A 23,386-nucleotide genomic window follows, 5' to 3' on the forward strand; every position below is an offset into this window, starting at 1 on the left:
TTATTAAAATCTAATTTTTATTTGCATTTATCTGATAAAATATCACCCAATACATTCTTAATTCCTTTTCTAAGCTGGTGGACGCGAACTGGTCCACGGGTGGACGCAAAAAGGCATTTTTGGACGCGAACTGGGTAAAACGCCAAATTCTGCTATTTGTCTAGATAAATAAAAACCACATGATATTTCCAACACAATTGAAAGTAAATCTTAAAATAGACTATGTAATGAACACGTTACATAAATTTTGCGTTGCAATTTGTTCTGGAACATTTTTATTTTCTCCTTCAGACTTTCCAACTGCACTAAGTGGACGCGAACTGGCGCAATTACCCTAATTAAAGAAAGATTTATTATTCTTGAAAATGATTTTATTGTTAACATTGACTGTGGCCCTTATTAGCACAAGCTAACAGGCTATTATGCTTAATTATATTATACTCCTCATTAAGATACAATATAAGTATGATCGCAAAAACATAGCACTTACTCATTAAGAACAACGATTGTTTAGTGTTTATTTAAATTAATAAAATAGCATTCCGGCGGCTTTGTCCGCTTTGTCTAAACTTTATAAATTATTATACATTATAAGCTCCTTCGCGAATACTGTTCTATGTTCGCGTAGGTACCTACCTCTTGAACTTAGACTCTCGAACACCTCGAACGTGGGTTCACACAGCTTGAACCTCTCTTTCAAACAAAATAGCATCAAAATCAAACATCAAAATCTTTTGCCCAGTTTCTTATTTTATAAGATAATATAATTATAATAGGCAAGGGAAAGACACACAGCCGGAAGCGAGTTTTTAAATTAGATCATTAAGTTACTTAAAAATACTTATTGATCAGGTTTTTAAGGATTGATTAGCATTAAGCATAAAAGAATACATAATATTCATCACCACCTTTATTTTTTGGGCACCCGTTTAATCGTGGTATAATCCATTACAAATTATTTATGTCTACTTTGTCATAAATTTGTTACCTAATTTATTTCATGCATTTTCTTAATTTTATAAATGCTGTAATCTTGCTATATTTTTAAATGCTGTATTTAATGCTGTATTTTATAATCGCAATGAAAAAATATATTATCTGCAGAAGTTGACAGTTGACACTGACAAAAAACAAAAAGTCTGTGGTTTTGAAAATAAATGGAGGGTAGTGTTGCCGAACTATCGATAGTTTGACTATCGATAGTTGACCTTGAAAATAAGTCAGAATATCGATAGCACTATCGATAGTATCGATATTATCGATACTATCGATACTATCGATAGCGTTAATCATGGAATACTATTGATGAACTGCAATAGTATCGATAAAATCGATAGTATTGATTGCCAATAGTTGCTATACTATCGATACTGTCGATAGTATCGATACTATTGCTACTGAATATTGCAACTACAATCGATACTATCGATAGTACTGATACTATCGATAGTTTTGAGCTATCGATAGTAGTAAATTGTGCAATAGTATTGTTCACGATTTCTTGGTATAATGGGTCAGTCAGTGCCACCGACCCATATTATGACTCAGTTTAAAAGTTAAGACTAGTATTTGGTTTAATCGTTGTAATAAAGAGACTTTCTTTTTTTCCTATTATTTTGTGGGATCGTTTTCCCTAATTTTTTTCTATCTCATCATCTAGTTCTCTGTCATCCACTATAATATTATTGATAAAGCAATACTATCGAGAAAAAGGTCACTATCGATGGGACGATATTATCGATAGTATCGACACTATCGATAGTATCGATAGTTCGTTCGATATTGAGCTTCGATAGTATCGACACTATCGATAGTATCGATAGTTCGTTCGATATTGAGCTTCGATAGTATCGATACTATCGATGGTATTGCTAAGTGTCGATAGTATTTACGCTTATAGGACTATCGATACTATCGATAGTATCGACACTATCGATAGTATCGATAGTGCTATCGATACTATTGCTTTTCCCCAACTATCGATAGTTAATCGATAGACTATCGATAGTGGACTATCGAGCGGCAACACTAATGGAGGGAAATTATTTTTTAAACTGAATTGAATGAAATAAAAGTTTTGTGTTTTGTAATATATAAACTCAAAAAATAATTTCGAGTTTCGAAAAATGCTTGTTGTTCTAACATTATTTATTTCCTTCTAATTATAATTAAGAAGTTAACAGTCAAATCTACTGCGGGATGGCTGCTTTGCAAAATTTACAAGACTTCATTAAAAGTCAAAGCAATTCTACTAAGTTTGTAAATTGTTCAGATGTACCATCTATTTGTAAATCTGAACCATGCATGTTAGGAGTTGACGAAGCAGGGAGAGGTCCAGTCTTAGGTGAGTTTTCACAGATCCTTCTAGTTCATAAGGTCATTGATAATGACTCATTATTATTAACCTTTTTAAAAATTAAAATCGATTACATACTTTCTATGAAGATGGGTAGCCTCAGTTTATAGGTATAATAGACAAATTAGCAAATAAAATGAACCATTGTGTTTAGGTACCTATTAACAATAATATATGAATAAGTAAAGTGAAATTGAAAGTTAAACAAAATCAACAACATATTAATAACTCAGTCCCCAGAATCACAGACACATTAGAAAATCTATTGTGTAGTGGACCGATCGGGCCGCTGGGGGCTCAATGGGTTAAAGCAAAAAAATGAGATGTATCCATACATATTACATATATTCATCAATGTATTATTCCATTGTTATATTAATCCTGTTTGTTATGGTTTGAAAGAAATATAATTCAAAGTAAGTACTATTTAAATAATAATAAAGCTTACTTAATACATAATAATCAATCTATTTAAACTTTGCAGGTCCAATGGTATATGGAATAGCCTATTGTCCTACAAACCAAACGGAAATTTTGAAATCACTAGGATGTGCAGATTCTAAAGCTCTTACTGAGGAAAAAAGGGATGAAATTCTAGTAAAGATGCTGACGGAAGAAGATTCTACGCAAAATGTTGGATGGGCTGCAGAAATCATATCACCAAATTATATTTCTAATTCAATGTATAGAAGAGCAAAGCATTCACTGAATGAGGTATATTTCACTAACCATGATAAAAATAAAATATAATACAAAATATTTAGTATCTATGATTCGATAGTGATTAAATGCTATTAAATGCTAAACATTACTAGTTTGATTATCAACAAGCAACTTCAAACATATTGATTACAAAAAAATTTATTCAGCTTATCAAAACAAATACTTTTAAAAATTCCTTTTCAATTTGTATATTACAAAATAATTATAATATTATGTCATGTATACTTGTAAGACTTGCTGATGATATATTAAGGTTTAAATTTTCAGGTGTCAATGAACTCAGCAATTGGTTTAATAAAAAAGGTTATAGAATTAGGTGCTAATATTACTGAAATATATGTGGATACTGTGGGTCCACCTGAGAAGTATCAAGCTAAGCTGATTGAAATATTCCCAGGAATTAAAATAACTGTAAGTTAAAACAAGTCTATATAACTGCGTTAAAAACAACCAACTTCAAACTTGCACTTGCAACATTTACAAATACAGACAAAAATGCTCATAAAATAAAAACTACTGGGCCTATCCGAATAAAATTTTTATGGAACCAATTCGATACCATCCCGCATCGAACAAAAAAGAATCACGTAAATCGGTTTAGAAACCTCGGAGTAATGGGTGTACTTAAAAAAAAAACCATACCGGCCGAATTAATAACCTCCTCCTTTTTTTGAAGTCGGTTAATTAAATAAATTATACTTACTTATGTCTGTAGTAGTACATGACATCTTTAAACAAAAAATGGCAATGATGTTAGTAAGCTTAATATATTTATCTATACTAGTATTATAAAGCTGAAGAGTTTGTTTGTTTGTTTGAACGCACTAATCTCGGGAACTACTGGTCCGATTTGAAAAATTCTTTCGGTGTTATATAGCCCATTTATCGAGGAAGGTTATAGGCTATATATCATCACACTACGACCAACAGCCACGGGGGTGAATCCGCGCAGAGCAGCTAGTTACTTTATAAACATGCAGAAGGACCTGTATGGTAAAGAAAATCTAAAATAAGTATTTGTTCAAATAGACTCATAGCAATATTTGCATTCATAATAATATAAATGGACAGTTTAAAAATGAAAAAGTTGTATTGTTATGTGGGTGTTTAGAGTGTGTTGGAAGGATCTTATACTATGTAAATTTTTTCATCATTGTTTTTTTGTTCTAGCTTAATGTTATCAATGCAGTTTAATTTATAATTTCCAAATCAAATACATAATTTTGTTTATAATGACAATTTTTTAACAGGTAGCCAAAAAAGCTGATTCTCTATATCCCATTGTGTCCGCGGCGAGTATAGTGGCCAAAGTGACGAGAGATCATGCACTGAAAGTCTGGCAGTTTCATGAAGGCATAGATTTGGACTACAAGCAATTTGGTAGCGGATATCCTGGAGGTATGTAAATATGGAAATGTTACTACATATATGATTAATCTATAATATAAACATGAATCCCAAAATGTGTTGGTAAGCGCATAACTTGAGAACGGCTTAACCGATTTCGTTAATTCTTTTTTTATAATATTCCTTGAAGTTCGAGGATGGTTCTTATGTAGAGAAAACGTGAATATGTACCACGATCGAAGCCGGGGCGGACCGCTAGTAAAAAATAAAAAATATCATACACACATACACTTCATTAGACACACTCTGAGATAATAATTGAGGGAGGTACAAATGATAAACATTCTCAAAACACAGTGTAAACAGGTGTGGCGTAATTAATGGATAACTTGGTAACTAGAGATAGAGGATGTTTTGGTGGTTCAAAAAAATGCAAGTTTTTCATATTAAAAGGTTTTCGAGATGTTCGAAATTTTCAAAAGTTCTATAAACCGCTCTTTCTGGTGCTTTGACTTCAAATGAAGGAATATTTTCAATCTGTATTTTGCATAGTATTGTTGGATAAATGCACTATTGAATATTAGACCATTATTTTAAGGAGCTTTAATTTCTACCATCAGGCAATTCTAGTTTTAACGAATTTAGATTACATTAGCTGTGAAGCCCGGTTTGACCCGCGGACGAACCCCATCAGATATTTCTACACCTAACTCACGTGTTACACTGATGTAAAACCATGATTACTAAGAGTAACAAACGAATGTACAATCCATCCTAACAAACTTTTGCATTTATAATGGAGTAGGATACAAATGCAATAATGACAAAGTTGTTTTTTGAAGTGAAACTTCTTTAGGCCCGTTGAGAGTTAAATTTTAAATGTCGGTCATTTCAATACCGTCTAGTCTCATGACTAGATGGTATTGAAACGGTACGACGGTACTTCATAGTGAACTTCATAGTAGAAGACGATTTTGGTATCTTTGAATCTTGCCAAAGAAGTTTCACTTCTGACACGTGTGCTTGGCACTCACACTCTTTCATTTGTCAGAAAGAGTAACAATTATTCATTCATCCATAAGAACTTTTATTTATAATATAAGATTAATATGTTGCCATTTTTTTACTTGCAAATAAACACAAAGAGTTAATTGTTATAGATCCACTGACGAAAAAATTTATTCGCGAGCAAATAGATAGAGTGTTCGGGTACCCTCTATTAGTGAGGTTTAGTTGGTCAACAGCAGAGCTGATGCTACAAGAAAAGGCAGCTACATGCACATTTGAAGAAGTCGATGAACCAAATACTAACAAGAAATCTCCTAGAACTAAACCAATCAATACATTCTTCGCAAAAGTGGAAAATGGTGACGTGAAACGCAGGAAAAAACATAAATTTTTTGAAGAGAGATTTTTGAGTATGGATAACGCGTTTGAATAGGTAGGTTTAACTAATTATCAATTAACTGTGTTAAAGATTTTGTTTTGACTACTGAATGTTTAAATTATGTGCGTATGACATGATCAAGCATTTGACTATGGATTGCATCAATTAAAAACGTAATGAAATGTAATTTATCTTTATTTGAAATAAACAAAACAATTATATATTGAGTTTCAATAATATACATTTTCCGAATCGTGAACATAAATTGATAATTTTAATTTTATATTTTACGATGCCCAAGATCTAAGCTCAAGATGCTAATATTATAGAAAATCATGATTTAAGAAACAATGTAAAAATGTTGTAAGGACTCAGCAATGATGACTCGTGATTTCAAATGACAATGTAAGTGAAAATGCATTTAAATAGTAGAAATCGTCGGATTTTAAATGCATTAATGCCACTGTCGTATTATTTTCCATATGGGGTGGAGGCATAAATTTATACCTTGGCCTGCCTCCAGACAAAATATATCGATTTTTTGCATTCTTTGGCGAGTACAAAATAAAACTCGAAAAGAATAAATAAGCCTTTAAATCTCTACTTTATACCTTACACTAAATCTTACGTAACTTCACTTTTTACTCAAAATTGCAATCGTTTTTAATGCAGCTCAGGTTTCCCTGATCTTGTCAAATGAAGGCGTAACGAACGCGCTAGAACATTTATCTTTCTAGATAGCGTACAGAATATATTACTATGAGATCTTCAAAAGTCGCCAGCTTATGCAAGGTTACTATAACATGACCTGGCAACTTTCTCGTCTATTACGGTCTATTATGGGTATCTTTATTTGTCGAAAGGGGCGGCTTATCCAAGAAAGGTGAGGAATCGGGGCGGACGCGTGCCCGCGAACCGCATTAGCATGCGTGCGACAACGCTTGCACCTACTTACCATGAGCAATGCGGAACGCTCTCGGGGTCACTTGGAGAATTTAATTGTGTCCCATTATCATATTAAGGTTCTTTTACGGTAAGTCAAAAGTGAAAACTGAATGGGACCCAAAGTTATTTGTCATTCGTTTGTTGCGATCGATGGAGACAACTTCGTCCGAACGGTAGCTCGCTATTCACAAAATGGCATTGTTTCGGTGTTGTATAGTTTTAACTGTTTGCGCGTACGTCTCCGCAATAGTCGGGCCCGCCGCTAATGCTACGAGGAGTGATTCGAAAACCGATACATATCTCGACGCGTATTCGAAATCTCGTATCGAAGCTGAAAAAGCGAAGCAAGGTGTCGTCATAATAACGGCTAAAGACGGAGAGAAGAAGATTTCGAACCGCGACGATAGCTTTTCAGGCTACGATTATACGCCGTCATATTCGAGCAGTGACAGCTTCAGTTCATCTGGCCCCTCGAACAGTTATCTTCCGTCTTCAAGCTATGGATCGCCTGTGAAATTTGAATCGGATATAACGTACAATTCGCCACCAAATTCATATGGACCTCCGTCATCGAGCTACGGTCCGCCCTCAGGCAGCTATGGCCCTCCTACAGCATCCTACGGCCCTCCGTCGCCGGCTTACGGACCACCGATCCACAAGCCACTACCCGTCTACGGACCTCCGAGACCATCATATGGCGTACCGTACACGGCCCCGGGATTGGGCTTTTTCGATAAATTGTCGTTGAAATTGGATATCTTAACTATTGCAAAATTAATGCTGAAATTCCTTATTTTCAAGAAGATAGTGACTATGATCGCCGTTGTTTGTATGTTGTTAGTGATCCCGAAACTGATTTCGTTCAAGAAAGACAAAGGTGGCGACGACAACAATGATGAAGATGATCGCCAATTCGGACATAAAAATTGTAAGTTTATTAACACTCAGTAAGCGTTAGGTTTTTATTGTTGTAATAATGAATCATCGATCTTATCTATTATAATGTATTTTCAGTATTAGAGTTGACGTCAGCGCAGCAACTGTTGGAGAGGGCTATGTATGTGTACGGAAGGCAACAGCCGTCGTGCGGCCTCACGTGCCGCGTGAGAAGGGTTCTAGATGACATATATGAATTTGAACCTTATTTCAGGTATGATTAGATCTTAATTCAGAAGAAAATAATCAACCACCGTGTTATGGAAGTAGTCTATAAACAAATCATTATACTTTAAACAAATAATTCAATATTAGATGAGAGCGCAACGATCTCAATGCGTGAAATTATTTAGTCCAATATGAAACGAAATGCATTGTGCAATACTAACTTAGTAATGAATGTCTTTTTCTTTCCAGGGGAAATAACGAAGGTGTAAGCACGGATTCCTAAGAAAAGAACAGAATAAGTTGTCGTGCCATTATAATTACTTTAGTTAAATTATTGTAAATTATCTATTTATTCTAATATTTAATAGTTTATTAAGAGTTAAGTAAATATTCAATTGTACACTGAGTTTTATTTTGATTCACATGAAGTACTCGCCTATAAAAGTTTGTTAATAATCTTTTCAATGTTAATCGACTGCATCATTTCGTTTGTTGGTTCCCTTGAACGGGTATTTTTGAAGTCCTAATAAATAATAATCATCTCAATTTCCCTGACCATAATGTGGGTTATGATTTGCACGATCAATTAATACTTGCACGTCAAATTCATTGTTTTTACCGTAAGTGCCAATTCCTTTTAATTAATATTTCCATGTGTACGACACGTTTTCGTTTCACGTTGTACATTTACCCATTAATTGGTACAGAAAAACCATAAATTAATGTAACTACATAATATTTTGAAGTTTCAATTACCAGTATTTTTTTGTGTCTGTTGAAATTTATTTTTAAGAGGCCTACACCACCGAAACTAGCGCCACCGAACATTTTATTTTTTTACTCCTTAACCAGATCAAATTTAAAAAATCTAGCTCGGTACTTTGCTAGTATATTACTTGTAGTATTTTTGGTATTACTTTTCACTATTCTAACTGTTCATTATTCTAGAGAACTTTTGATTACCGCCAAAAGTGGCCACTTTTGGCGGTAATCAAAAGTTCTCCTAATTTACCGAATGCAAAATAATGAAAAGTAATACCAAAAATACTACAAGTAATATACTAGCAAAGTACCGAGCTAGATTTTTTAAATTTGATCTGGTTTAGGAGTAAAAAAATAAAATGTTGGGGGGGCGCTAGTTTCGGTGGTGTAGTCGCCTTAAATTAGCGTAGGTATATTTTATATTCCTGAAAGAAATTAACGTGTGAAAAATTCTTTTACGCTATTTAGTGAGCCATTATAGCCTGTGTAGCTTTTATGCATTTTTTTTTGTATAGGTATTTGTTTTTAATATCTATTAATTACCTGTATTATATTTTATTGCAATTCCAATCAATTAAAAATATAATGTGTGCAATTCTTCCTGCATGTTAATTATAATGATATCCAGGTGTGTAATAATAGCGATTAGAGTTAACATTGCCGTTAATTGTAGGATGTAAATTCAATATGTAGTACTCATAGTTGAATAGTGTTTTTGTTAAGAGGATGTATGTATTTAAAAATAGAGTTTCTGTTTTAAGTCTATAATTAATATATAAAATTAAAAGGATCCATACGGATTCCATTTTAGAATTACGAGGAAATGTTTGGGTCAAATAGGTACATTAGTACAATCAAACAATGCAAATAACCTTCCCAATTTGGTTTATTGTTTGGAAGTGGGGCAAGAGTAAGTGCAGCGATTATGACTAATCACTTAGTTACAAATTAAAAAGTTATTTCTTTAACGGCCAATAAATTACCCATCAACAAGCTGAAAACATGTACTGAATAAAATTAAAAATGATTTCACTGTTAGTTTCACTTGTTTTGGAGAAATTGAACTTTCCCCGTATCGGAATTGGGATCAAAGACCGAGGGCTTAAACAATGCTACACATGATACCGTATGGCACATAGAAAGAATACTAATGAACACATTTCATTTGCTTCCTTACTTGAGGTAGAGAATGATCGACAGATTTGTTTTCTATTGCTCACGTGTGTGGAATTAGTTTACAGGGGCATTGTGTTAGGTTAATTATGTGTTAATATTATTGAAAGAAAAAGTTGAATCATTAATAGCATGAAAATTAACATTCATGTTAATGATGTAGCTATTGTTTTACCTTTTTAGGTGGCAGTTTTAGCGGTTTGTTTCACACGATATTTGGAAGCCTACATCTGTATCAGTCATGTTGATAGTAGCTGAACATATTTTTCATATAATATGATGAATATTAATAAAAGGAATTTGAAAAGATCATGTTGTCGGCCGTATGATAGACAACATTTAGATTCAAATTGAAATGATTTATTGTTAATACCTATACCCTATACATACATTATTTCAAGAGTCGTAAAAATATAATTTTCATTAGAAAGATTACTTCTAGTAGGTATACCTAAGCTCGAAATATATGCAACTATAAGAACAGGCCTTTCTGTTTTTAATTTTCCAACAACAGAATAAAAACCTGCGTTTTTCCAGGAATAATGGCTAGAGTTATTATCTTTATCCTTATTTCAATTAAGTTCGTCGCCCGCGCCGTTGTGGAACACTGTATCTGTCTTACGTTGCCCGAGGTCATTTAAGCCAATTTAGACAATTGAGGAAGTGTGCACCCCATATCGCATTGGGCACAAAATTTTTTTACTGTACCGTTAAATATTTATAAAATTTACTTGCCTGTAAATTACTTTGTACCTGCTATTTATTCGGACTTCGCGTTGGTGGACATCGCTATCTAGCTCTATCTTAGGTGCTTTAACATGTGTGAAAATAACATCAGATATTTATATCAAGATAACCTTGTTTCTATTAGTAAAATATGAAACTATCAACCTTGACGTGTCAATAGCTTCTATTGATGGAAGTGTTTCCTCGTCAAATCTCGACCTAATTTACTCTATAAATAAATAGTTTTATGTAAATGATCTTAGCGGCATACAAGAAAGCTAATGGCTGGTCAGAATTATAATTGTTTAGACGTAGGAAATACTGAATGGAAAATGTTTCACAATACGGATGAAGGGCTTGACGTTAAAGTCGACTGCAGCTATTCTTCAAAATGTACCTACTCAATCAAATAGTCGTAGTTTTATATCGGATATCAGAATCTATTAATGGAATAATAGTACTCTATGTATATGGTACACGTCCTGTTTCAAACTGGAGTCTGGAATTAATATATTTTTCAGTTTATTCTTATATGTTTGTGATTCAGGAAGAAGAACATCCTACTTCTGATAGAATTCACCACTATGTTTGCTATATACGAATTGTTTACAAGATTACTGACGTCGATACAATAGGGAAAATAAAGAAACAGGAACATATTTGCCAAGAGATATATCTGCAGGTAACCAAATTTCCTGAAATAAAGTCTGATCTAGTACTAGACTAGACTATCTAGTCTAGACTATTAGTAAATATTTAGTATAGTAGTAATATTACTCTACCGATATACAGGGTGTCCCACTATTGATTTACTAAGCGCGAAGAGACTAGTAATCTTGCATACACTGATCACGATACTTAAACAACAAAATTACTTCAAGAATTTTTTGCTAAATTTTTCCTGAAAATCCATGTTTTCTTCTCTAGCTTCGCGCAGCCGGCATATACCGCTTCGCTAATAATCGCGGGTTGCTCGTTTTGGGTGTACACTATTTGGAAAAAAATGGGTCTGGAATTTTATAAGTATTTTTTACGTTCTCAGCGTTTGCAAAACTATAACCTCCTTTAAGGGGCCTTAGTAGGTGAACACGGCAAAATGGACTGTTTTATATGAGCTATAATTGAAAATATTGAAGTTTTTTCGCACTGGAATTTCTAATATGTATTACAGAACATATGTGTGATGGGATGACTGTTTCCAAAACACGATTGGAAACATTTTGCTCGATAAAAAAAAATCCTGAAGTTACCTCTAAAATATCATATAAATGCTCATTACAACCGTATTTTACGATAATATCACAAATACATAGGTATTTACCTTGTCGATTTCGTGACTGTTTTAGATTTAGAAAATACTAAATATTTTCATTCACTTTTTGATAAAAATGTGAATGGCGCTTACGATTTTTAGTTTGGAGCACGTTGATTCCATACTAAACGCGGACCCTCACCGCTTACCTCAGGCCCGAATAGCTGAATTTTCGCTGACCGCCTAACCCCTCTTAAGCTTAGTATACCAACAGTGGGACACCCTGTAGACTTAACAATAATCAAGAAAGTTTGTTAAGTATTTAAATTCAATGGTAATCGCGCATGTAATAGCTAATAAAAGTATAGGACCGTTTCAACATTACATAGTTGTTAGTAGGACAGTCAGCGTCACGACAAGCGACAATGAACTTGGCGGAAACCATTGTCACGCCCGCACAAACGCACAACGCCCCTCAAATACATATACTATTAGGTGCTATTAGTGACAAGTGCATCGGTGCACATTTTAACAGAGGTCAAACAACAATCACTCTGTACTTTATTAATCTGGTGAAATAGTAGTTGTGGTTTCATATCTGCTATCTATGATAGCTTGAATTCGGTCTTTAAACGTCTAATAAGGTACTTCAAATACAATGAAAAATCTAATTTGATTTGGAAGGATAGCGCTTTCGAAAAATTAAGTGTTCTATTCACTTGTAAGTAAATGCCTCTTGTTTCATCTACACTATAATATTATATAGAGGAAAACTTTGTTTGTTTGTTTGATTGTAATGAATAGGCTCATAAACTACTGGACCGATTTTAAAAATTCTTTCACCATTCGAAAGCTACATTATCCACGAGTAAGATAGGCTAGGTTTTATGCCGGAAATCCCACGGGAACAGGAACTATGCGGGTTTTTCTTTGAAAACGCGGGCGAAGCCGCAGGCGGAAAGCTAGTATAATATAATATCATTGTGTAAATGGGATGAAGTACACTTATGTGTTATATGAAATTCTAGGTATTCTATTACACAATTCATTACAATCAATACAAATTGAAATTCTATTACACAATTTTATACCTAGCTAACAGGAGTAGTGTATTGAAATAAATCCTTATTTTACGTATGCGTGACTTGCTAATATAATAATTAATTAATAATGATATTTATATTGAACTGATTACTGAATCGTAAATTATATTTAATAAGTGCGATTAAGTTTCCATAAAAATAAATAGTTTGATTTACTGTTTTCTTGGTTTGTTGGTTTGGTGGGATAGAATATATTATATTTACAATAAAGCCGAAAAAAATAAAAATATATGAATATATTGGATTCGATACTGTTTAACAAATTATTAAAAAAAAAAGTTGGTTTGGTGGAATAGAAGTTTGACGTTTTATCATGTAGGTACAGTAAATAAAATAAAAAAACTAATTTGCAAGTAAAAATTTTAACGTCATAGAAGCACGAAACAATCAGATATTACGTTACTTTAAATTACGTTTTAAATTTATTTTTAACTACCTACCAAACATAGGTAATTAAAGTTTCGACAAATTGACTTTCAAAGAATATTTTAGTCTACGTTTCTGAATTTTCAGAAAAGTACGCTTGCTTCTTTCTTTCGATTCTATATCTACGTAACAACCGATTTGTAAAACTGTGAAAGATGCACGCAAAGTGGAAAAGGAAGAAAAATTTAGGTGTAATTATTATTTTTGATCGCGCACGCGCAGGCGAAACCACTCGACGCCCAATCTCTGCCGCTGATCATCGTTTGGAGTGTAACGATATCCGACGCCGGGATCGCATTATTTAACAATAGTAGTATAATTTTTGTGTAAACTGGGTGCTCTATTTACTCCATTGTAGTGCTAGGCTGGGCTCGTATGAGTCAAGTGTAGGAGCAGTGGTCTGGAACGCGTCGTTCACTGTGGAATCTGCACGTGGGCCAGCCACACGCGTGGAGTGTGCCTGGCGGAATACGCAAGGGTGTCTTCGCAGTCTCTATACGGAAACTAGCGATGACTGTGATTAGTGAACCAGTCTTACAGTTGTGCGCGGTGACAGCTTAACTTGTTCGCGCAGAAATGTTCGCCCATATAAAAAGTGAGTATTTTACAAATTTTCTTAGATATTTTTAAGTCAATTTACAAAAGCTTAGGTATTAATGGGTTTGGTGTGTGTATGATTAAGTTTTCATTTCTATGTTATGAAACATGTGTAGGCGCCGACTAAAATACCTACATATTTATCAATATAAAGTACATACTAAGAGTTTCTATATTATGTATACAAAAATATAAAAAACCAACATCATATAGCTATTTTTAATCTGCCTAAGTCCTAGGTGCTTTCTTTAAGCTTTCTGAAGGTATACTTATAGACTATAGACTATCCTCAAATCGCGTTACATATCTCAATATTATATACTTATTGCAAATTTTACGAATTGCGGTCAAATTTATCCAGTTTAAAAAAAGGAGAACCGTTAAAAGTGCATCATTCACTTACACAAGAAAATACATTGTTTAGATTAGATTTCCGAAACATGTAGACCTACATGTTCAACCGAGCGTCTCTACAAAATTACGTAACTTTATCATAGAATCCCATGGTTTTCTATATATTATTTATATCTTCTTTCTTTATTAGTGCGTAAGTACTTACTTATATACAAAAACAAATGATACCATTATATCGCGAACGAAAAATATAGGTACAAAGTGATCACACACCAATAAAATAGCATAACAACTATTATTTATAAATGTAAAGTAGCTTTCTTCCTAGGTACCTATATAATATTTATAGAAAGTAATTATTACACACTAACTTATGCATGCAATAATGTAAGAGTAACCCTGTCATGCATTTAGCTTATTAATTAAGTAGGTAGGTACCTACCTGTTATATTTATTTCAAACTCACAGCGAGAGTATGATGACGTATTATATTTCGCAATACGGTTCTATTATCTCCTCTCCGATATGTTCTTATCAAATGTTATCGATCAAGGCATCCCAGATTGCAGTATACGTTAACAAGCTGTTGACTGTTGTGTATAAGTGCTTCTAGAAAATATAAACATAGCACTATTATGTTACGCCACTTAATATTGACCACTTGTGGATGTGTTTAATGAAGATAGGTAAATTTAATTCTTTATCATATAATATTATAATAAAGAAAATGTTATTATGTTTTTGTACGTAACGTGAAATTTATATGAATGAAATCGTCGGGGGCAAATAAGCTTGCGTTCAAAATCGCAGCCAATCGTAAACAATTTTACATAGAGCTCCATTTGACATCAAGTTTAATATTTTAACTACAATTATGAATAGTAATAGTAGGGGAGCCCAGGATGCTAAATGTGGATTTACTCGAGCGTCACGGGAACCTATTAGAATTGGTAGATTAGACCATAGCGAGAAAAAAAGGTCCTATAATGTTTTCACTTTTAGCGGTGGGGAAGGGTTTTTTGATTTTTTTTTAATTTAAAAAAGAAAAAAATTGGCTTGGAAATACTCAAGCGCGTTAGATATTGATATTTTGCATGCTCCAGGACGTCACTGAAAAATAGTATACGTTAATCTGACGATTTAAGTGGCGATTTAATCGCTATGAAGAAAGGGTAAAAAATTAAAGTAATATTATTCGAGCGCGTCAGATTAATATATGGGGGGGTTAATTACAATATAAGAAGTCCCCATTTCGCTAATCTGACGATTCGAGCTCAACCTTAGGGAATTATGGATTATTCAAATTTTCCAGCGGGGCCCCTGAGCGCACCCACCAACCATAACTGCTCATATTGACTAGAGGTACTAATGAATAGCTAAGGTACCGTCCCTTATAGTAATCTGACGCACTCGAGTAAATCCCAAAATCCCCTCTTGGGCTCCCCTACTATAAGGCATTGACACCGGAGGATGTAGGTGGTAGGTTAACATTTTGGGAAGGGCATTCGAGGCTTCGTGGATAGAAATCGCAATAAATACATCCTCGAATGGTTAAGAATCGTGCGTATTACACAAACGGAAGCGTATTTTTCTATTCATAAAATAGTTACGAAGATAAACGCCGGATCTCATAAAATGTGATGATATGGATTGAGATTCTAGTCGTCATTTTGAGGTGAAAGTGTAAATTGTAATAAGTAACGATTTATGAATTTGAATTGCATGTTTACAGAGAAATAAATACATAGGTACCTATATTTTTTAATCGTTATTTACCTACAAGAAAATGTTTAGTTCGGTGTATAAAAAAACATCAATCAATTTTTGAACTTTATTTCTTATCTATATTATAGTGTTTTAGAATATTCATCTAGGTACTCAGAATGCGTTAAAAAATAAAAAAAAAATATATGGTAAACTAGTCACAATCCTTATCATTTGAAGACATAAGCCGCGTTGACAAAGGGGCCTCTGTTAACTAACGCCGTGATTAGTCATTCAAAAAGGACATTAATTAAATTAACTTTGTAGTTGATAACTAGCCATTTGAAGTCATTACAGTTTTTAACATTTATTTACTCAAGTTTATTTTCATTCGTTTCAGTGTTCCGATTATATGCTGTTGAACAATTCAAGGAGTTCTTAAACTCATAAATAATATAGAATATTAGCTGCGAATCATAGAAATAAATAAATTAGCCACAATGCCCGAGTTCGGAACAGTAACTCGAGCGCTGGAATTGCAGCGATTGATCGAAGACAAAGTGTCAGAATGGCGAGAGAGGTCAGCCCGGGTCGCGGGCATAAGCGTGGCCGAGTCTTATCAGCAACCACTCAACTTCAAACGACACACTAACAGACGCAAAAACAGCGCTGAAGTTAATAGAATTATCGCAAAGTACTCAAAAGCCAAAAGGACGAACGAAAGACATCCAATACTGCAGACGTGTCCTGAAGAGCCACCTGTCCGACCTGCCAGACAGAAGAAACTGCGATCCAAGTTTTCCAAAAGTGAAGATAATCTTGCCAGAATTGGTGTCATGGACCATCCACCTGACCCCATACCGACAGTTAAATCTCAATTTAATATATCTAAATATAACACAAAAAGTTGCGAGGATATAACGGCTTTTGTAGATATCAGTCGAACAATGAAGAGTAAGAATTTTGAAGAAAAGAGCATACTAAATACAAAACCAACCCCAGTTACGAGGCCAAAACTTCATAGTATTAGTGAAGATATTTTGGACATATCCGATTTTGGTGATAGTGGTGTTGAAATAAGATATAGGACGAACTTTGCGACCTCTACCCCGTTATCGAACAGGAAAACGTGTCCTGTGGGTGATTCAGTGTCAGTGATTGATTTTGAAAAGTGTTCAAATTACAGTGTTATTGATTTAAAGAAAGGCATTTCAGAACCCGACATTGCAAGTACTGGTTCTGTGAGTTCGGACAAAACTTTAGATGCAAGAAAACGTTGGAAAATTTTAAAACCTCTGAAGCCACCGTTTCGGAAAAGTACGTTCGAATGTTTACTTCGATGGCGTGGAAAAAAGTCTTCACCAAACCAAACAAAGTGAGCTATTTTTATTTATCTCTTTAATTTTGTTTACAAATTAATTCGATCCAGAGCATATATCTTTGCGGTTGTCAGTTGCATAGATAAGGTTTACGTACTAGGAAAGTAGTTAATAGGTCCGGTAAGTTTCCAGTTGAGATTAATTATTGCCTTACTATGCACCCGTACATCTGTTGTGAAGGACGCATTCCTTAATACTTACTAACTAAACACGGCAAAATTATGCAATTTCCTGCAAGCGTTTATTACCTACAAAATGATGTCTTTACGAAGTACAATTTTTTTGCGATAGTATAAAACATTTAGAATACGTGGTATTAAAAATATACTATATCTGCCATAAGTAATCATAACAATATTAATAGAGTTATTAGCGAATAAAAGTTTTAATTGAAGAAACGTATCTCGAAAGAAATGTCTTTGTTTATGGTTTATTGACCTTACGGGACCTAAGAAGTCTCCCATACAGCTAATGGAATATAACAGACTGTAGAGAACATAAAATATTGTTTTAAAATATTTTTTAACTAAGTACTAAGTAATAATACAAAATATGCCTGTGCTAAAATCATTCACATAACTAGTGACATAACATATTATTATGTAGATCAAAATCTCGCAGGGTTCGAGTATGAGTGTGGATTTAATCAAGTAGTGCATTCGCGATTTACTAGATGGCGCTTACAACGAAAAATTATTTAATATTATTGAAATATATTATAATATATTGATAGTACAGTATAATGTGGCGCCAAGAAACTTCAAACGATCAATGAAATCACTAAACTTCTGAAAATTTGTTTAGTAAAAGTCCAAATAAGATGATTTATTTGTTGTTAAAACAGTTGTTTTATAGTAATTAGATACAATCATGCATAAGAGATTTTTATTGCTATCTAGTCTAGTCAGTGTATTCTAAGATCTAGAGCGAATTATAAGTAATTATTAATTACTTATATACGAACTTGCTTAGCAATTTGTTCTACCCGTTATACGAGGAAATAATGTTAAATAACACAAAGTTGAAATCCCTGTTAATTGTAATACCGGATAAAACATGTACGTACATGGTTATTTAAATAAAAAAACAAATATGTATTTGGTTAATGCAAGAACTTTGTTTACTTTTTGCAACAATATTTTATACATAACACAAACAATATGAATAAACGTTGACACAGTTGGCACTGTTATAGAGGTACAATCGTTGTACCTACCTATTCGTTGTGTGCGCGATGACAGCGCCCCTAGTGGCCGCCACTATTCAGGACTTGTCATCTGTCAAATCATTTCAACTGATGTCAACTAGATGATAAGATATTTTTGTGACATTGATTTTCGACTAGTTTTTCAGCGAAATTGAAAAAAATAGTGTAAAAAGTTAGTGTGTATATTATACCTAGCGATTTTCTTCCTGGTGAAAAATAATTTTTTCTCTTCACAGCAGCTATCCATTTTTGTCTTTGCTGTAATGTTCACTTTGATGTTGGAAACGAATTAAACTTGTAGGAACTGTTTTTCCCATTGCTTTTACAATTTACGACACAGCATGTACTATGACCCATATCACTAATTTTTATGTTTTTACTTAAAATTATAAAGGAAGTTATGAAAATAAAGCAATTTGACACATGACAGCCCAGAATTAATTCACATTTCTGCCACGTCGTGCGCTACGGTCGATTTGCCGTTCCTTACCACCCACTTCGCACATAGCCAATACAAGACAAACAAAATTAATGATATTAATCAAATTACGATAACGGTTTTAATTGGTTGGCCTATAAGATTATAAGAACACAACAAGATAAATTTTAATAAAATCTAGAGAGAGTATTTGTCATAAGTTAACTAAATTGCCAGGTCTTTGTGCGTCTAGATTCAAGATCAATTTCAGCGCATTGCAGACGTCGCAACTGTCTGAATCGCGTATTATATTTCAAGTTTCAACACTGCGATAAAGATAATTTTGAAAAAAACAATATATACCTATATATTAATAATAACCTTTGATTATCGCTTATATAATATTAATATTACAATACATACTCATAAATAATATGTTATTTATATAACTAATGTATATTGAAAATTGTAATAGTTAGTATTTTCCAAGAAACAAACGAATCTCGCTTAGAAATTAATTTTCCTTTTAGCTATGGTCATTATGACTGTTGGTAAACAAATATTTTTTTCTGAGCCATTGAAGGGCTTTCCCCGTCAAGCCACACACAACAATCTAATAGTCAAGTCACAAGAGGAGAATATTCTCTGTCCACTGCACGACCTCATTTGGTGTATGCACTAACGCTCGGGACATTATTCAGGTCTTATAATTTTTTTTTCTAGCAAAAGTTCAAAAATATCTCTTACAACTCCTTATTTTTTTTGCGAATTAACAAAAAACGATTTTTTCCTCCATCTATGAACTTTGTTGCCTTGGGTGGATAGGTACAAGACGTCTTGAGTGACCCAGCATAGTTTGTAACTGAGAATTTAGTTATTACTCTATCAGCAAATATATATAGTTAAAGAAAATAATGACGTTATTTAAGATGGCAGTCGTGTATATGAAGATTACACACAATAAGTTGGCTATTAGCATCACAATAAGTCATACCAATCTTGTAATTTGTATTGTGGGCATCCAACATAAATGGTCGACCTACTCACTGCAGTAGCAATGAATCACCAAGGACTTGTAAATACTCTGAAATAAAGTACTAGATTTTTTAGATAGACCTCAGCAAGACAAAAAAATGTTTTTACTTAACTAGCACAGTCAAAGGATAGCCTCCTTTATCTAGTTTACGAATTCCGCATTTATTTTATACGAATTATAATTTGTTGTAAGATCTCTTATATATTCAAGTAGCATTTCTTTACGTTTAGAAAATAAAAAGTAGCATAGGTTTGGTTTGTTTTCCATAACAAATTTATTGTCTTTTCCTTAATGTATCATTCTGAGTCAGCAAACCAACCAGAATCAAATCTACCTAAGTATATAAATAGGTACATGAATTAATGTTGATTTGACTTTATCATGATAAAGAATTACAATGTATAAGTCAAGTCATTGGGCCTGGAAAAACAGAACAAATTAGTTTAAAATGTATGGAGACCAAATTGTAGAGCATTTAAATTAGTCAGTTGAAATTTGTATTGACGGAGAGCTATTGCAAAAAACGAGAATTGGAACTAGAGCTTTCCTTGTAATTCTTCGAGTTATGTACAAAATTCAGCTTGCTCGGTTCCCATGCATTTTATAATATTAACATTTCAAAATAAGGACTACTACATTTTGTGACTATGGTTAAAGGCCCTTGCGGCAATTGATTATGGGTGACGATAATCAATTGCCGCAATAAGGTGACGAAATTATATTTCAATAGTATTAAACTATCGCTATTACATTATAGCAGATTAAAATGTATAGTGCATTCAACATTGGCTGTGCTTCGGAAGTACCCATACTCATTAACAATTTCCCAGTTCCCACACTATTATTTCAAAAATGTCTTACCACGCTATATCATGATTCACATTTCACATCCAAGAAGTTGGAATAACCAATACAAGCAGCATAAGTGTAACGTTATCTTTTACGACTGATTCCGTATATTAAAAAAAAAATAATTTGCTAATTAAGCACATACCTGTTTATTATGTGGCGTTACTCTCATTGTTTTATTAATATACCGTACATTAAAGTAAGTAATTACTTATTTGTAATTATATAAAATAAACAATAGGTGATTTTCCTTGTAGCCTTGGATCTCTAAAAACTGAAGTATACAGTGAAGCTAACACAAACAAAGCTTTGAACTGGGATCTCTAAAGTGCCAGTCGCCGGCATAACGTGATACGCGAAGCCTGAAAACTGGCGACGTTTTGTACGTAATAATTATTTCTGAAGTTTTGAGTAATTTTAACCTAGTCTTCATAAATATATTATGTGAAATGGATCGAAAAATAGTGCAAGATCCGTGGAAGTTTGTGTTCAAGAGTTTAGTTGAGAAAGAGATTGTAAGCAGAAACAAGTGAGTTTTTGGGTGATTATAATATGTATTATGTGTCTAGTACATTTTAATGATTTAACTAAGTTTATGTGAACAATGAAAAATATTAAAACAGATAATTGAAAATTGCAATATTAACCTCTTTACGATTATCTTGTAATTCGAGTGAAAGGTTTTTAGGGAATAATTTTTGGATAGATATTGTTGTTGTATTTTAGTCAGAGTAGTTACATTTTGGTTTGTTATTCTATTAGGAAACTGCAAAAATCACAGCATATTTTGATATGAAATGAATCATATTTACTGGAGATCTGACATAAGTGTTTGCTCTACAGTGTTTGCATCTGGATTAACTGATACACTTTTGTTTACAGTTGCCTATAGATAAAAGCTAAAGATGCACGAATCATTTCCTGTTTAAGACATTAGTAATTTAGTATTTTAATGAAGAAAAATATCATAGAAATATGTAGAGGGATTGAAAAGTTTGAATTAGTTGTACGAGGACGTAAATGAGGTACCTAATATTTCTACGTGCTCTTACTGAAACACTTTTTAAATAAAATTCCGTTATTTTATAAGATATCGTGCAGCAACGAAGCAATATACGTAACTGTTGAGACTTTTATATTACTAAACCGTGAAGGTCGTTCAACTATATCGACTTTTTTGATGAAAGAAAACCATTGTCTTTTAATAATTAAAAGTACATCTATAAGGTACAATACATTTAAGGTTTTATTTTATGACTGTGATAACTGTTTACATTCAATGAAAACATTACCCAGTCGCTCAAAGCTGATCCACTTGATCCTCTAACCTAGGACACTAAAATATTTTTATTTATGAATGATCAGTAACTTATATCAGGAACTGAAACAGTATTGGAATGATTCGTGCGTGAATTACATTGCAAATAGAGAAATTAAACACCAAGTTTTAAAGTTTTTGCAAGTATTTATTTTTTTGTTCCATATTTATCACAAACTAAACTTTTTTTCCGCTTTATAGTAACTAAGCTCTCGTTTTAGCCACGGTGCGCAAATCCGACTTGCACTTGGCCGGTCTTCTTTATATATCTTGTAAAAGTTCAATATAAAAAATTGAGATAATCTATACTTTTCACAATTATTCCTTAATTTTTGTTACACAATTTTAAGATTCTGTGTTCATGGTAGGTTTAGAGTCCCTTGCGAATGTCGAAAATTTTCCGCAAGAGCCGCTGTATCTTTTACGTAGATGTTTACGTTATTTTGTCTGTAGACGTAACTTTGAGATAGTGTTTGATATGAAATTCAGCGTGCTACCTCTACGCGTTCTTGAGGAAAAGTAGTCTTGCCAGATAGACTGACAAACAAACAAAAATTCTAAAAACTATATTTTCAAGTACGATTTCAATTGTAGATCACGCCCCAAGTACTATTTTCCAAAAAAATATTCAATGTACTAGGTACCTACGTTTTGACTTTCCAAGATTTTAATATAAGTACATATAGGTAGGTATAAGTTTCATTTTCCTATAATATATGTAGGAGTAAGGTATCTTTGAAGATTTTAAATTATCATAATGATACTGAGAAGAATGTATAAGTTACCTACTTATTGCTAGAATTCCTAGAATTGTTTATTTATTATGGCTGTTTAATTGTATTGTGATCAACGATCATTATAGGACACAACTACAAATGACCATTAAGTGATTTGTGATTCGAGGTATTTTATTGGTTTGTTTTTTTTTTTTTAATATATTACCACAAGATAACAACCCTTATAATGGATCGATACTTAGATAATCTTTCTTTGGGTATGCTTTTACAGAGTTTATTCGTTTAATTTTGTCTGTTATAGAAAACATTTGTTTTCTATAGAAGAATCTGTTCAATAAAATTTGTCATCTTTTTATTCATCTTACGAGGATAATTTCTAAGTAAATAGGTACAATCATTTGCTACGTTACAACTATGAATGAAATAAAAACTATATAGGAATAATATAATTGCCTGTAAGTTAAAATGCTGTTATTACTGTGT

General features: G+C 33.0%; 3 protein-coding genes across 6 annotated transcripts in view; all 3 read left to right on the top strand.

Moving 5' to 3' along the window:
• Positions 1-2,075: 2,075 nt before the first annotated feature.
• Positions 2,076-6,034, top strand: LOC123696865 (ribonuclease H2 subunit A). Its single transcript, XM_045643245.1, has 5 exons — positions 2,076-2,344; positions 2,841-3,070; positions 3,347-3,490; positions 4,330-4,477; positions 5,587-6,034. Exons 1-5 carry the CDS (start codon positions 2,200-2,202, stop codon positions 5,865-5,867), a joined length of 948 nt encoding a protein of 315 aa, XP_045499201.1. The 5' UTR covers positions 2,076-2,199; the 3' UTR covers positions 5,868-6,034.
• An 819-nt stretch (positions 6,035-6,853) lies between these two features.
• On the top strand, positions 6,854-8,262 carry LOC123696864. The gene is given in 4 exon segments (XM_045643244.1): positions 6,854-6,945; positions 6,947-7,686; positions 7,773-7,908; positions 8,112-8,262. Coding segments are annotated over 4 exon segments (987 nt in total). The 5' UTR covers positions 6,854-6,868; the 3' UTR covers positions 8,146-8,262.
• Positions 8,263-13,531: 5,269 nt separating this feature from the next.
• The window catches only part of LOC123697013 (protein unc-13 homolog 4B), a 34,908-nt gene continuing 25,053 nt past the window's right edge, over positions 13,532-23,386 (top strand). For 2 of the 4 annotated variants that reach the window (XM_045643425.1, XM_045643426.1), the window contains exons 1-2: positions 13,532-13,899; positions 16,360-17,334. In XM_045643425.1, the coding sequence (XP_045499381.1) occupies positions 16,460-17,334 (875 nt within the window). In that variant the 5' untranslated portion in view covers positions 13,532-13,899; positions 16,360-16,459. Of the gene's footprint in view, positions 13,900-16,359; positions 17,335-21,182; positions 21,378-23,386 lie in introns of those variants that run through there. The other 2 variants (XM_045643427.1, XM_045643429.1) reach the window with 2 other exon arrangements.

Source organism: Colias croceus, chromosome 13 (genome assembly GCF_905220415.1).
Source record: "Colias croceus chromosome 13, ilColCroc2.1".
NCBI classification, from domain to species: Eukaryota; Metazoa; Arthropoda; class Insecta; order Lepidoptera; family Pieridae; genus Colias; species Colias croceus.